The sequence below is a fragment of the Aotus nancymaae genome, unplaced genomic scaffold (genome assembly GCF_030222135.1).
Source record: "Aotus nancymaae isolate 86718 unplaced genomic scaffold, 86718_ANA_hifiasm-v0.15.2.pri h1tg000058l, whole genome shotgun sequence".
Taxonomy (NCBI): Eukaryota; Metazoa; Chordata; class Mammalia; order Primates; family Aotidae; genus Aotus; species Aotus nancymaae.
The window spans coordinates 34334979-34349548 of NW_026988472.1; the positions used below are offsets into that span (position 1 = coordinate 34334979).

The 14570-nt window shown below is 42.4% G+C and overlaps 1 protein-coding gene and 1 pseudogene across 5 annotated transcripts in view; one reads left to right on the forward strand and one right to left on the reverse strand.

The window, feature by feature from the left end:
- The window catches only part of PDK3 (pyruvate dehydrogenase kinase 3), a 217004-nt gene extending 208471 nt beyond the window's left edge, over positions 1-8533 (reverse strand). For all 5 annotated transcript variants that reach the window (XM_012448847.3, XM_064364439.1, XM_064364438.1 and 2 more), the window contains exon 1: positions 8258-8533. In XM_012448847.3, coding sequence (XP_012304270.1) covers positions 8258-8363 — 106 coding nt within the window. In that variant the 5' untranslated portion in view covers positions 8364-8533. The remainder of the gene's footprint in view (positions 1-8257) is intronic.
- A 3273-nt stretch (positions 8534-11806) lies between these two features.
- LOC135270036 (5S ribosomal RNA) lies at positions 11807-11925 on the forward strand (annotated as a pseudogene).
- The last annotated feature ends 2645 nt before the right edge of the window (positions 11926-14570 follow it).

The following is a 14570-nucleotide window of genomic DNA, read 5'->3' on the forward strand; positions in this document are numbered from 1 at the left end:
GAGCTAAAGGCTCTGAGGTTCACAAAGCCAGTGTGATTATGACAGAAATCAAAATATGAAGTTTTGTGAGAAGATGGCAGGGTTGTCAGACAACCTGCTTTCTGGTGGTTTTATTTGAGAGATGCTATATTTACATGTGGGACACTATAGAAGTTTAAACTTGGCCAGGCGCAGTGGCTCACGCCTGTAATCCCAGCACTTTGAGAGGCTGAGGTGGACAAATCACCTAAAGTCAGGAGTTTGAGACCAGCCTGACCAACATGGTGAAACCCCGTCTCTACTAAAAATACAAAAATTAGCCAGGTGTAGTGGTGCATGCCTGTAGTCCCAGGTACTTGGGAGGCTGAGGCAAGAGAATTGCTTGAATCCAGGAGGCAGACGTTGCAGTGAGCCGAGATGGCGCCACTACACTCCAGGCTGGGTGAGAGTGAGACTCAGTCTTAAATAAATAAACTTATATAACTGACTAAATGAAAGTGGAAAAACGTTTAATAAACTCGAGATGGAGTCAGGCATGCCATCAGTAATTGCCATTTATGGAGCACCCACTCTGCAGAGCAAGCTGAGCTGAGGAAGCTGTGAGAGGTTACAAAGAGGTGAGCGCCTGCCTTTGGGGAAGAGACAATCGAGGATAAAATGTAAGAAAAGGAGGCAGGAGCAAAATCTCTTTAATGCAAGAGTGGCTGTGCAAAAGTAACTGGAAAATCAAACAAATGGGAGGTCAGTCTGCAGGGAAGGGATAAAAGTGGTTAATAAGGGAACCAGAAGCCGACGGGGGTGGAGACTGAAAGATGAAAAGCAAGTCCAAAAGAAAATGTGAATCATTTCCTACCAACTAATTCAACATTCAGAAGGTTCTATCCTTATGTTATAATAGTCCAAGTTCTCCTTTACTTACATCATTAAGAGAACTTTTAATTTATAACAACTGCTTAAGGGAAAGAGAACTCAAATTTGTGCAAATATAACAAGGAGCCACCATAACATTAACTGCCATTCAAAAACAATAAATTGATCCAAAAATCCAGAGAGGTTTACAGAAAAAAATATGGAACAAGACATGTTAATGTTATATTTAAAGAAATAAATGCAGGCCAGGGACGATGGCTTACGCCTGTAATTCCCGCACTTTGGGAGGAAGAGGCAGGTGGATCACCTGAAGTCAGGAGTTTGAGACCACCCTGGCCAACATGGTAAAGCCCGTCTCTACCAAAAAATACACAAATTAGCCAGGCGTGGTGGCATGTACCTGTAACCCCAGCTACTTGGGAGGCTGAGGTGGAAGAATCGCTTGAACCCAGGAGGCAGAGGTTGCAGTGAGTGGAAATCACACCACTACCCTCTAATCTGGGTGACAGAGTGAGACCCTATCGCAAATAAAAAAATAAATTCAATAAATGTTGATTCTGAACATTAAAATGTGATGTCTTCACTGCTCCTAATAAGGAATTAATATATACTACCTGAAACCACACTGTCCAATAGAAATATGTGAGCCACATATGTAATTTAGAATTTGCTAGTAGCCACATTTACGTAAAAAAGAAATAGATGAAGTTTTTGATAATATTCCATTTAACCCAACATATATAAATTATCATTTCAACATACAATCAATATAAAATGTACTGATATTTTACTATTTTTATATTAAGTCTTTGAAATCCAGTGTGTATTTTATAGTGAAAGCACATCTCAATTCAGAAGGTAAATTTCTATCGGAAATAATTGGCCTATAATGAGATTTCATAAAATCTGCAGGTGAGAAAGTGGGTTCCCATATTTAAGTTGTTCTACACAGATGTAAAAATTTACTTGTCAGTTTTCAATTTAAATTAAGTCAATTAAGTTTTTCAGCCACAATAACCACATTTCAAGTGCTCAAAGGTCTCGCAGCTGACAGGTGGTAATCCATATGGGACAAAGGTCTATAGAAATAAAGTAATAACTATAAAGATAACCACTAGAACCAAAAATTCAAGCCTAGTTATTTATTAAAATAAATATGCTAAAACAAAGCAATATATAACATAGGAAAATTAAGGTATTAAAAACAGAAAGCAAAACAAAATTACAGATGCTTATCATTACTGATGACAGAGCTATCGTATCAGTAAGTATAAACAGGTTAAAATTATCACATGAAAAAGACTGATTCACAAAGCAAAACCCAACTTTACACTACATTTAGAGACATATTTAAAGCAAAGTGATTCAGAAAAACTGAAAATAAAAGGATGGCAATGCTATCCCAGGAAATGTAAACAAGAAAATAGGGAACTAGATCTCAATGTCAAGTAAGGATGAATCCAGTCCAAAATGCCTTCAACTAGTAAAAGGGCAGCACTCTAATGCTAACCGGTATATCTCATAATGAGGACAAGAGTTAATAAGCATCAAACATAACACTGAGAGTTATAAAGCAAAAACTATAGGAGCTATGTGGAGAAATAGAATCATTATTAGGAGACTTTAACTTCTCTTGTGTTTGATCCATGACAAATCAAGTTGATAAAAACAGTAAAGTTGTACAAAACCTAAATAACATAATCTTGCAGAGCTGATACATCACACTCTGCAACCTGTGAAGAGTATAACCTTCTTTTTGCTGCCCAAGGAACATTCACAGAAAATGACCATATAATGAGTTTAAAGTAAATATCAATAAATTAGAGAATACCTGTGACAACATTCTGTAATCACAATGCAAAACAACTAGACATGAATAAAATTAAAATACAGAATGCTTCTACACTGGAAATTTTTAAGCTCCCCCAAACAACTCTTAGTTCATAGGAAAATAAAAACCTGAAGACGCAGAAGAGCTGGGAGAAAAATGACCAAGGGCACACAAATCAGCTGCTAAAGCAGTGCTCAGAGGGAGGAATAACTAACCTGAAATACTGAAATAAACAAGACAACGAAGAAAGCATCTAATTTTTAAAAGAACACAAAATAAACCTGAGATCAGAAGGAATTACTAAAGTCAAATCAGACAATAAACTAGGTAACGAAAGTCATACAACTAATAAATAAACCCAACCAAATCAATCATCAACTCACCTACTAAAGAAGAAGGGAGGACAAATGTCACAGGGCAAATTAAGACCGTTCAGTGACAACTATCTCAGCTATCCAAACTGACTTAAAAACCTCAATGAGCAGAATAATTTTCTTTTTTTTCTTTTCTTTTTTTTTTTTTGAGATACAGTTTCACTTTTTTTCACCAAGGCTGAAGTACAAGGGCATGATCTTGGCTCACTGCAACCTCTGCCTTCTGGGTTCAAGCAATTCTCCTGCCTCAGCCTTCTGAGTAGCTGGGACTGCAAGCGCCTGCCACCACGTCTGGCTAATTTTTGTGTTTTTAGTAGAGATGGGGTTTCACCATGTTGGCCAGGCTGGTCTCAAACTCCTGACCTCCAGTGATCCACCTGCCTCAGCCTCCCAAAGTGCTGAGATTATAGGCATGAGCCACCGCACCTGGCCGAGTAGGATAATTTTTAAGAAAAAGATATCAAAATGGACTCTAGAAGACACAGAAAATCTACACGGATCAACAGCACAGAATAGAGAAAGCTGTCAGAAAGCAAAATTCCCCAAAATATAGAAGCTTAAACACTTTTATATGAAGTTCTACCAAATCTTTAAAGAACAGATAATTCAAAAGATAAATTAGTCTTACCATAGAAAAAGAAAAAAAAATGATCTTTTTGAAAGCAAAAATTTATGTCTTTGAAACAAGTATGACTTTGATAAGAAAATCTAATAGACCACACATACATCTACAGACAAATAGTACATGGATATCAATAAAACAAACCCAGGAGTTCGTCATTCTATTCTCTCTACTTCTGTAAATGTTTAAGGTCTAAATATCTCATGCACAACATGAAGAATATATAATATAAAATTGCACTGTATATGGGATTCATGCTAAATGAGATTTTAGCTGATCTTGCCACAAAAAAAAAAGGGTAACTATGTGAGATGATAGATATGTTCATTTATTTCACTGTAGTAACCTTTTAACTATCTGTATGTATCCCATAACATCATGCTGTATACCTTAATAATACACAATAAAATTTATGGATGTATTTACCTATACATGTACATCCCCCAGGCTGGAGCGCAGTGGCACAAACACAGCTCACTGCAGCTTCAATCTGGGCTCGAGCCATCCTCCTGCCTCAGCCTCCCGAGTAGCTAGGACCCCAGGTGTGTGCCATCACCACTCCTGGCTAACTTTTGTTTTTTGTAGCAACAGGATCTCACTATATTGCCCAGGCTGGTCTCAAACTCCTGGTCTCAAGCCATCCTCTGCCTTGTCCTCTCAAAGCACTGAATTAAAGGCACCTGCCTAAGTTTTTTTTAAATTTCCATAATAAAAACTAAAATAAAGACATCTTCTATCTAGATATACCATTTTTTCACCTATCAAAAGTTTGACAATAATGTGGTGAAGGCGTAGGAAAATAGGGACTCTCAGAAACTTCTAGCAAGAGGGAAAACAGACAATGTTTATGGAAAGCAATTTGACAATGTTTGTCAAAATTACAAATACACATACCTGTTGACGTAGCAATCCCACGTTTAGGAATCTGTCCTATACATACACCCGGACATGCATGAAATTACAATGCATACAATAATTCACTGGAGGGCAGGTTGTCATAGCAAAGACTGGAAACAACCTATTAACTAGCCATCAATAGGGAGAGTTCGCTAATAAATTCTGGTACATTCATATAACCAAATTCTCAGAAGCCATAAAAAAGAAAAAGTTCTGCGGATACAGATATAGAAAGCTCTCTCTCTAAGGTATTAAGCTCAAAAAACAAGGTAAAGACAAAGTTATAAACTGCCATTTAAGCAAAAGAGGGGAGGCCAGTAGGCAGAAGTGGGAAGCAGACTTTTCTGTGTTGTTTTGCACCTTCTGAATTTGGAACCATGTGACTGTAATCTTAGGCCCCAAAGAAAAATCTCATTTTAAAAAATGCCATCCTTTGGAACATACTATTGCCATTATAAATTTAAAAACCATTTAGAATACTTGTTATTCTTGCTATATTTGCTAACTATGTGGCAGGCTATATTTCAAGTCAAGATGGAGTTCAAGAAACTTTCATTATTTTAAAAGGCATAGAGAAGTACTGCACATAGATGAAAGGGGGCCAGTAGATCAGACAGAAGATCATCTGATGAATGGTGCCTAACCCTGGATATGCTTTAGAATGACAGAGGGCTCTCCTAAAAATACCAACGCTCTGCACTCTACCCACAGCACCCCCAGACCATTTACAACAAAAATTCGGGGTATGAGGCTCTGGCCTGAAAAACACTCATGTAAACATTTCCAAACAGTGGTTCAACAGAAGTCCAGAGGATATTTTGCTCCCCCAGGGGACATTTGTCAATGACTGGAGACATGTTTGGTTGTCACAACTTGGAGTGGGAAGTGTTCATGGCATCTAGTGGGGAGAGGCCAGGAATGTAGCTCAACTTCCCACAGTGCACAAGACAGCTCCTACCAAAATTACCTGGCCTGAAATGGCAAGAGTGCTGAGGCTCGGGAACCCCTGCTTTAAAATAAAATTGCTGCTTCTGAAGTAACAACCAGTTTTAGCCTCCACTTTTAAACATAGGAAATAATCTCCTTCTTCACTGATGTGCCATAAATTCACATTAAGAAAGCTATTTACCAAGGTTGTAGCAAACTATGTACATCCTGCATATCTCCTTTCTCTGGTCCCTGTCTAGTTACTACAGTTGAAATGTATGTCCCATTTGTAAAGTACCCATGGAGAAAGGCATAAAGTTCATAAATTAGCAGCCTGTGGCCCAATTTGATCCATCTGTGTATTTTGTTTATGCCAAAGTTCTCTTAAAATGTCCTGAATTGGTGCCAATCAGCTGCCCCTTTGGAGCTAGCCATATACCAGCAATTTGTCACAGTCCTCACCTCATGCTTATCCACTGCCTGCTACCTGGTGCTTTCAGCATCTGAGTTGGCCCTCTCCCGCAGTTTTCTCCAATCATATAGGGACATGAAGCCTCTTCACTCCTCCTCTCTCCTCACCTTAAAAATATCCCACACCCATTCTGAATTCTCCAACTCCCACATCACTTGCCAAAATAGAACTGCTATCAAGAGACAGAACTAAGAGAAAAGCAGAAGTAGAGATGGCCTTTTTGCGACAACTTCCTTCTTTTAGTCGTCCTGTCATTAAAGATAGGCTGGTTAGCACCTGATTCATCCCTGGGTGTTACAAACTAGCCTTGTCATTTCTAGCAAATTCCACTACAATGATATCTAGAACTTCTGTGCGCTTCCTTATAAGGAAAACCTTAAATTATTATGCTTCTCTCAGGACCTTAGTGAATCCCTCCGCCCCTCTCAAAATAGGTCAGAAGACTTTTATGGGAAATATCAAAAGATTTGGTAGTTTTCTTCTAGAAAGCTCATGCCCTTTTCCTTTGAAATCACAATTGTATAGTTGTGAACTGTGCTTTTAAAGATCACCTGATACAGTCTACACATTTTATTAATGAGGAAAACAAGCTCCAAGTGAGGGTTGGTCACTTACTCAAGGCCACGTTCTGAATTAGTGGCAGAGCCAGGATAGAACATTTGTTTCCAGATACTGGCCCCACAGGTTTTCCATACTAACACTATCCCCACCGTGGTTTTCCTACTCACTTAACATCCTTGCCAAGATACCTATTACCCCAGGTAGACACTAGCTGCTATGGAAATTAACTAATCAAAATTTTGGCCGGCTACTGGACCTATCACTTAAAACTTTGAGAGTGGAAGGAACTAGGAGTTTCTGGATTCCTTTTGTTCCTTTTATTGTGAATTACCCTGTGTCACTTTAAGCTAATGAAAGGCTGATACCTTCAAAATCTTCCCTAAACCATAAAGATGGAAAACTTGCCTAGATTTATAGCAACAGCAACATTTTCTAAACTCTAAAGTCAGAAACTGCCTCAAACCTCTATAATTCTCGAGATGGTAAGTAAAACTACCAATAGCTTTTGGGAGTGAAGTTTTAAGATGCAAAGATCAACATCTCATTGAACTTTGACTTTCATCATCATCCTCTGGCAAACAGGTTTCTAGAATTTTCATTTGGTCTCAACTTTAACCTATTCCTCTCTTCCTATTCTCGCTTTTTTTAAAAAAAATAAAAGTATGGAGATCGCTTTTTGCATATCAGGTCTTCCTCAAATGTTCTACCTACTCTGCACTTTAGTTTTTATGGCCAACTGACACTATCACTGATACCTTTGACATTTACATAAAATTCATTAACAGACACCCCACTATTTCCCCTCGAGAGCTTAGAACATCTTGGCTGCTGGATTTGATTTTCCTTCAGGGATGCTGAGTTCCATTCTGATACCTCAATGCATGCGTTTTACTTTTAAGTGTTTCACAACCAGCTCCTTCGTTTTCTGAGGAAACATGATCCAGTTAACAGAAGGTGTGGAATCTATTCCCATCTCAGCTAGGCCTGAGGCAGGCTGAGAACCCGGATCCTCTGTGGTCCCACCTCAATCCGTGAAAGCCGCCCACCAGCCCACCGGACAGGAAGAATGTGGGTGGGACACCAAGTGAGAAGAGAAACGAAAGGTGTTGGCACTGAAATCAGAGTTGTATTAGACCCTGCTGATGCTAGGAACCCACGCGTCCGCTCTTCCCAAGCATCTACAGCGTGTGCAGTCCAGGCCTCTAACTGCTTTAACATAACCTGATGAAGACAGCAGTTCGAGTCCTGCCACTCTGGCCACACTGTAACACCTTAGAGCAAAAAAGGAACAAAATGCCACTGCATAGCCTATTCAACTTCAAGGTATTTCTAAACAGTTCTTACCCAACTAAAAAAGAAAAACCTAAAAATAAAAACATTGAAAAGCCACCCACATCTCGTTCTGAAGTTTTAAGGGCTGTGAGGTTTGTGTCAAGCAGATTTGAAGTTAACGATGGTAGGTTTGGGGAATCTCGCCTGCGATGAGGGTCCTGCAATGAGACGCGATTGCTGTGTCTCCGGTAAATCCCAGGCTGGGTGTGAGGGTGCCAGGCCCTGCCCCTCCGCGCCCCGAAATCCGAGCCCCAGGAGAGCCCCCAACCCCGGATATCCCCTAGCCCTGCCTGAGATTCCCACGGGCTTTACCCCAAAGCCGCGGAGACCCAGGGTGGCAGCCGGAATGACGGCAGCCCCGGGCCCATGGGGACCCTTGGCCCCGTACTCACCGAAGTCCAGGAACTGTTTGATGGAGAGCGGCGACGGCGAAAAGCGCGAGTAGCGTTCGATCTGCTTGGGCACCGGCTGCTTCAGCAGCCGCCGGAACAGCCGCATCCTCGCCGGAGCGGCTCACAGACCCGCCGAGACGCTAGGGTAGCCGAAAGGGCTGGCGCAGCCGAGCCGCACGGACCCGGCACGTTCACTAAGCCCGCACCCCGGCCTCCGTCTCGGCCTCGGCGCCGCCGGTGCAGCCGCCGCAGAAGCAGCAGCAGCTCCCGGACCGCCACCGGTCGCCCGCCGCTTCCCTAAGCTCCGCCTAATGAGGCGGAGTCAGTTGCTGCACGTACGCGGCGCGCGAGGGGCTGCGTGGAGCGCGAGGGGCACGCGGCCGCGCGCGCCCTTCACTGATTGGCCGCCACCGCCTCTGTGACGTTTTTTTTTTTTGTTGTTGTTGCGGAGTGCGGCGCGGCGCCCGAGCCCCCCGCCCTGGCTCGTGGGGCTTAGCCCAGCCCAGCAAGTGCAGCCGCTCTCGGCTCCGCCCCTGGCAGGGTTCTCCGCTGCCTAAAAGGTAGCCGAGGTGCCCGCGGACCGGGAAGAGGCCAGGAGCCAGGAATTCGATCCTCCGCGCTGCTCAAAAGCCTTCTCAACCGCAGGCGCCTTTTCTGGGAGGAGGACTTGCAGTTCCAGATGTTCGCTGCATCTTGACACTTAGATTTTACAGCCTAACTAGACTGTTTTATGCCCTCTACCACTACCGCCACTTTTGGACAGAATTTAATGAAACCTCACAGGTTCTATTTTCTGACCGCTTCCTACCATTGGACAGCCTTAATTGTCATTTCACTGACACTTATGACATGGCCCCCCAGCTCCACCCCCACCTCACTCCCGAGAGAACACCTTTGGACGGGATTCTTAGGTCCCTGATTCTCTTGTTTCCTGGTTCCTTGCCCCTCCTTCCCGCACAAGATTAAGTCACTGATTGCATTTCATGTTCCCCCACCATCACCGTTGGATGGGATCCATTGTGAGGTCAAGGGTCACTAACACCCCCATACACCCCCAATGTCATTGGACAATATAACTGCAAGGTCACTGACTCTGATGCCACCCTAGCCCCACTACTACCATTGGAAAGGATCAAATAAGGTCCCCGACACTCTTTCATACCCCTTCTCTACCACCACCGCCATAGGACAGCTCCCTGACTGCTTCACAGTTCACTACCACTTTTGGACAGGAGTCTATGCTTACACAGTGTTGGGTATTCTCAAGTAAACTTGAGAGCCTGGCATGGTGGCATGCACCTATAGTCCCAACGACTCTGCAGGCGGAGGTGGGAGGATCACTTGAGCCCAGAAGTTCAAGATCTGCCTAGGCAACATACCCAGAACCCCCTCTCAAAAAAAAGAAGAAAAAAAAAACGCAGGGGTCAATATATGAAATTGTTATTTCCTATTATGAATGAATAAAGTACTGCTTGCTTTAGCCATTTCCACCAAACCTTGGCTTTTGTTTTGTTTTGTTTTGGCAATATGTAAACATAAACATACGTAATTAAGAGGACGGGAAGAATGTTCTTTAAGGAAAGGTACAAATGTGACTGGAAGCCACTCCGTGGGTCTCTGATTGGACTGGTTTCTCACTGAATGAGATTATTGGTGGGTAGCTATTTAGCTTGTGTGCCCTCACTGGACGTTTATGCAGCCGATTCTTTGCTTAATAAAATAGTTGCATGTCTACTCTGAATTTAAAGAAAAGTAACATACATGGTAAAAGACATCCAGTGGTCTTCTAGACTTCTGGATTTTCAAGAACATATTGGTCATCTTGGCAGTGGTATGTAGACTACCATGTCTTTTCCATTCAAATCAAACCAAAGCATTAAAAAAAAAAGACATACTAACAACTTCTTCAACCAGGAGTTTTACCAGAAGAACTAAGCAATCCAGTTGTGTGCATGGGCAGACAAAGAGAAGACCAGTGGCCTAGGGTTCCCAAAGTGACTCTCAGGTGCTACCTGGAAGTGGAGCGGTAATTGGTGGCAGTTGTCAGTGAGCAGGAAGAAGCTGGATATTTGTGGACAGGGAGATTTTTCTCAGCCTAAGCAACAAAGGGCTGATCTTTCTGAGTTTCCAAATCACTTGTTTCACTTCTTCCTTTTCCACTGCACAAAATGCTACTTAAAATCCATTCTGTTGATTTATTTAAACTTTCGTGTGCCTAATTTTATTTCTGCTTCTCCAAAATGTGACAAAGTTCTAGAAGTTGAGAACAATGTGAAAGAACCCGATATAATGTAAAATGTGCTTAGACAAGGCTACGGTCACCTAGCCTTTCTGCGTTGCAGTTATTTTTGTGTCAGGTTAAGATACCTGATTTCTCTCCCTGGCATTTGTGACAGTCAAATCAAATTAATCGTATCTAATATAAATACAAGGTATTGCACCTCTTGTGTACAGCAATGCATATATTTTTACCTAATAGTTTCATGGTAACTTGCAGAGTCCAGAAGTGAAACCAGTGTGTTGATAAATAGATCTTGATGAAGTCTTTTCACCTCCTTGTACACACCAAGGTCTTGTGCAGACCCTGCTCCCAGTGGCTCTCAAAAGTGAAATCCCTAGACCTGCGGCAGCAGCATCACCTGAGAACTTGTTTGAAATGCAAACTCTTGGGCCAGGCGCAGTGGCTCATGCTTGTCTAATCCTAGCACTCTGGGAGGCAGAGGCCAGCAGGTTGCTTGAGTTCAGAAGTTGGAGACCAGCCTAGGCAATATGGCAAAACTCGTCTCTACTAAAAATACAAAAATATTAGCAGGGCATGGTAGTGCGCTCCTGTAGTCCCAACTACTTGGGGGGCTGAGATGGGAGGATCGCTTCAGCTCAGGAGGTGGAGGCTGCAGTTAGCCAAGATTGCGCCACTGCACACCAGCCTGGGTGACAAAGTGAGACGCAGTGTACAAAAAAGGAAAGAAAACGCGTGCATGCAAGAGAAAGAGAGAGAGAAAGAGAAAGAGAGAGAGAGAAGGAAGGAAGGGAGGAAGGGAAGGAGGCAGGGAGAGAAATGCAAACTCTTAGACCACCGCAGCCCTACTGAAGCAGATCTACGTTTTAGCAAGCAATGGGGGTTTTAAAGATATGGCCACAAATTCTTTGATACTCCTCAAGAGATGGAGCTTAATTCCTCTCCGCTTGAGTGTGGGTTAGACTTAGCTCAAGCTTCTAACAAAGAAGAGTGTGGGGCCGGGAGTGGTGGCTCACACCTGTAATCCCAGCACTTTGGGAGGCCGAGGCGGGTGGATCACGAGGTCAGGAGATCGAGACCATCCTGGCCAACATGGTGAAACCCTGTCTCCACTAAAAATACAAAAAAATTAGCTGGGCGTGGTGGCGCCCGCCTGTAGTCCCAGCTACTCGGGAGGCTGAGGCAGGAGAATTGCTTAAACCCGGGAGGCAGAGGTTGCACTGAGCCGAGATCGCACCACTGCACTCCAGCCTGGCGCCTGGTGATGGAATGAGGCTATGTCTCAAAAAAAAAAAAAAAAGTGTGGCCAGGTCTACAGCCATACCACCCTGAACGCGCCTGATCTCATGTGGTCTCAGAAGCTAAGCAGGGTCGGGCCTGGTTAGTACTTGGATGGGAGACCGTTTAGGAATACAGGGTGCCTTAGGCTATATTTAAAAAAAAAAAAAAAATGTGGCCAGAAGTGATAAGATCTCACTTCAGAGATTAGTTTGTAAAATAACTGGGGTCCTACAAAATACCTGACCAGTACTTCTCAAAACTATCAAGGTCATTCAAAATAAGGAAAGCCTAAGAAACTGTCACAGTCAAGAAGACCCTAAGGAGATATGACAACTAAATATAATGTACTATCCTGGTTGGGATGCTGGAACAGAAAAAAGGATATTAGTAATGAGAAATGTTTGAGGTAATTTGATCACTCAACATTGTATATATCAATATGTCATATATACCCCATAGATATGTACAATTATTATGTGTCAATTAAACAATTTTTAAAGGATGTTAGGATAGGGAGAGATTTGTTAAAGGATACAAAATTATAGCTATATAGGAGGAATAAGTTCTAGTGTTCCATAGCACTGTAGGGTGACTATAGTTAAAAACAATGTATTGTATAGTTTCAAATAGATAGAAGGAGAATATTGAAGTTCCCAACACAAGGAAATGGTAAATGTTTAAGATGATGAATGCTAATTACCCTGATCTGATCACTGTAACCTCATGAATATGTACAACTATTATTTGTCAGTTAAAAAATACAATTAGAAATTTAAACAATAGGCCAAGTGCGGTGACTCATGCCTGTAATCCAGCACTTTGGGAAGCAGAGGTGGGAGGATCACCTGAAGTCAGGAGTTCGAGACCAACCTGGCCAATGTGGTGAAACCCCGTCTCTACTAAAAATACAAAAAGAAGCCAAGCGTGATGGCGGGCGCCTGTAATCCCAGCAACTCAGGAAGCTGAGACAAGAGAATCACTTGAATCCGGGAGGCGGAGGTTGCAGTGAGCTCAGATCATGCCATTGCACTTCAGCCTGGGCAACAGAGTGAGATTCCGTTTCAAAAAAAAAAAAAAAGAAAGAAAAGAAAAGAAATTTTAAAAATAAAGTTAATACAGGCAATCATTCCAGCTAAAAGGAATAAAATGTTATAAAAACAAATGGACAAAGGGATATTCAGTAAAACCAAGGAATTCTAAATAAAGTATAGACTTTGGACCAAATTTGTTTAATAATAATGTATCAATATCGGTTCATGAATTATAGCAAATGTACCATATTAATGCTCCCTGCCTCCCTACCTGTCTCCCACTCCCCACCTCTCTTTCTCTCTCTCTCTCTCTCTCCCCGCTATGATCCTCCCCCTGTGGAGCCTTGAGATGACAAAGCTCTAGCTAACGCCTTGATTGACACCTCGTTGTAACCTTGAGAGAGACCCTGAGTCAGAACCACTCAGCTAAGCAGCTCCTGGACTACTCCTACCCCCAGAAATCCTCACAGTTTGTTGTAATAAGTGTTCGTGGTTTCTAGCTGCTAAGTTTCTGAATAATCTGTTATGCAGCAACAGTTAACTAATACACAAGCCCTCCAGGTAATTCTTTTTTTTTTTTGAGACAGAGTCTTGCTCTGTCACCCAGGCTGGAGTGCAGTGGTGCGATTTCGGCTCACTGCAACCTCCGCCTCCCAGGTTCAAGCGATTCTCCTGCCTCAGCCTCCTGAGTAGCTGGGATTACAGGTGTGCACCACCACGCCTGGCTAATTTTTGCATTTTCAGTAGAGACGGGGTTTCGCCATGTTGGCCAGGCTGGTGTTGAACTCCTGAGCTCAGGCAATCTGCCTGCCTTGGCCTCCCAAAGTGCTAGGATTACAGGTGTGAGCCACTGCGCCTGGCCACCTCCAAGTAATTCTGATGCACCTCAGGTGTGAAAACCACTGTCCTACCCTAACCACTCTAACCTTACTCACTATTCCTTCCAGCTAATGCTTCAGATCTCGGCGTAATCATCACTTAAATGGAGGCCTTCCCTGACCATAAAGTCAATTTCTTCTCCTTGCCCTGTGTTTTCTCGATTCTCTCTGCTTCCCACTGTAACTCTCCAGACACTTTGTTATAATTTGATCAATGCCTGTCTTCTACATTAGACTTATGCCCTGGCAGGGCTGGGACCAAGTCTGGTGTACTCACTGGTTCATCCCCAGTGTCCAGCATAACTAACAACAAATGTGTATTAAATACATAAAAACCAACAAAAATAACAACCAAACCTATCCCAAATCACATTCCTTCTCAACAGCTGCTATAGAACATTAGAACTAGGCAATGGTAGTTTTCTGAGTAATTTAAACGATAATGGACACTTTATTAAATCATAATATGATACAGCCAAAATCCAAAGTAGAGTGAAATAGATGATTAAAAAAAAGGTCTATCTCACTAACTAGTGGATGTTGTTACAAAATACCTCCGTCACCATTTGACTGGGGTATGATATCCCGCTCTTCTTGTCTTTTCTTCCCTTCTCTCTTGATTCTCAGTTAGCGTTTTTTGAGCACCTGTTGTGTGCTCTGTGAAAGCACTTATGTTGTCTCTTCACAGTGAATATGATGGATGAATATTACCCTCATTTTACAGGTGAATGAGCTAAGACACAGAAAGGTTAAAATAGTTTAAGTTTATACAACTTGTAAATGGCAGACTGGATTTGAATCCAGGTCTCCCGACTCTCAATTCGATGCTCTCTTGTAATACCAGCCTGCCTTTTTAAAACAAAATAGACTTTATTTTTTAAATA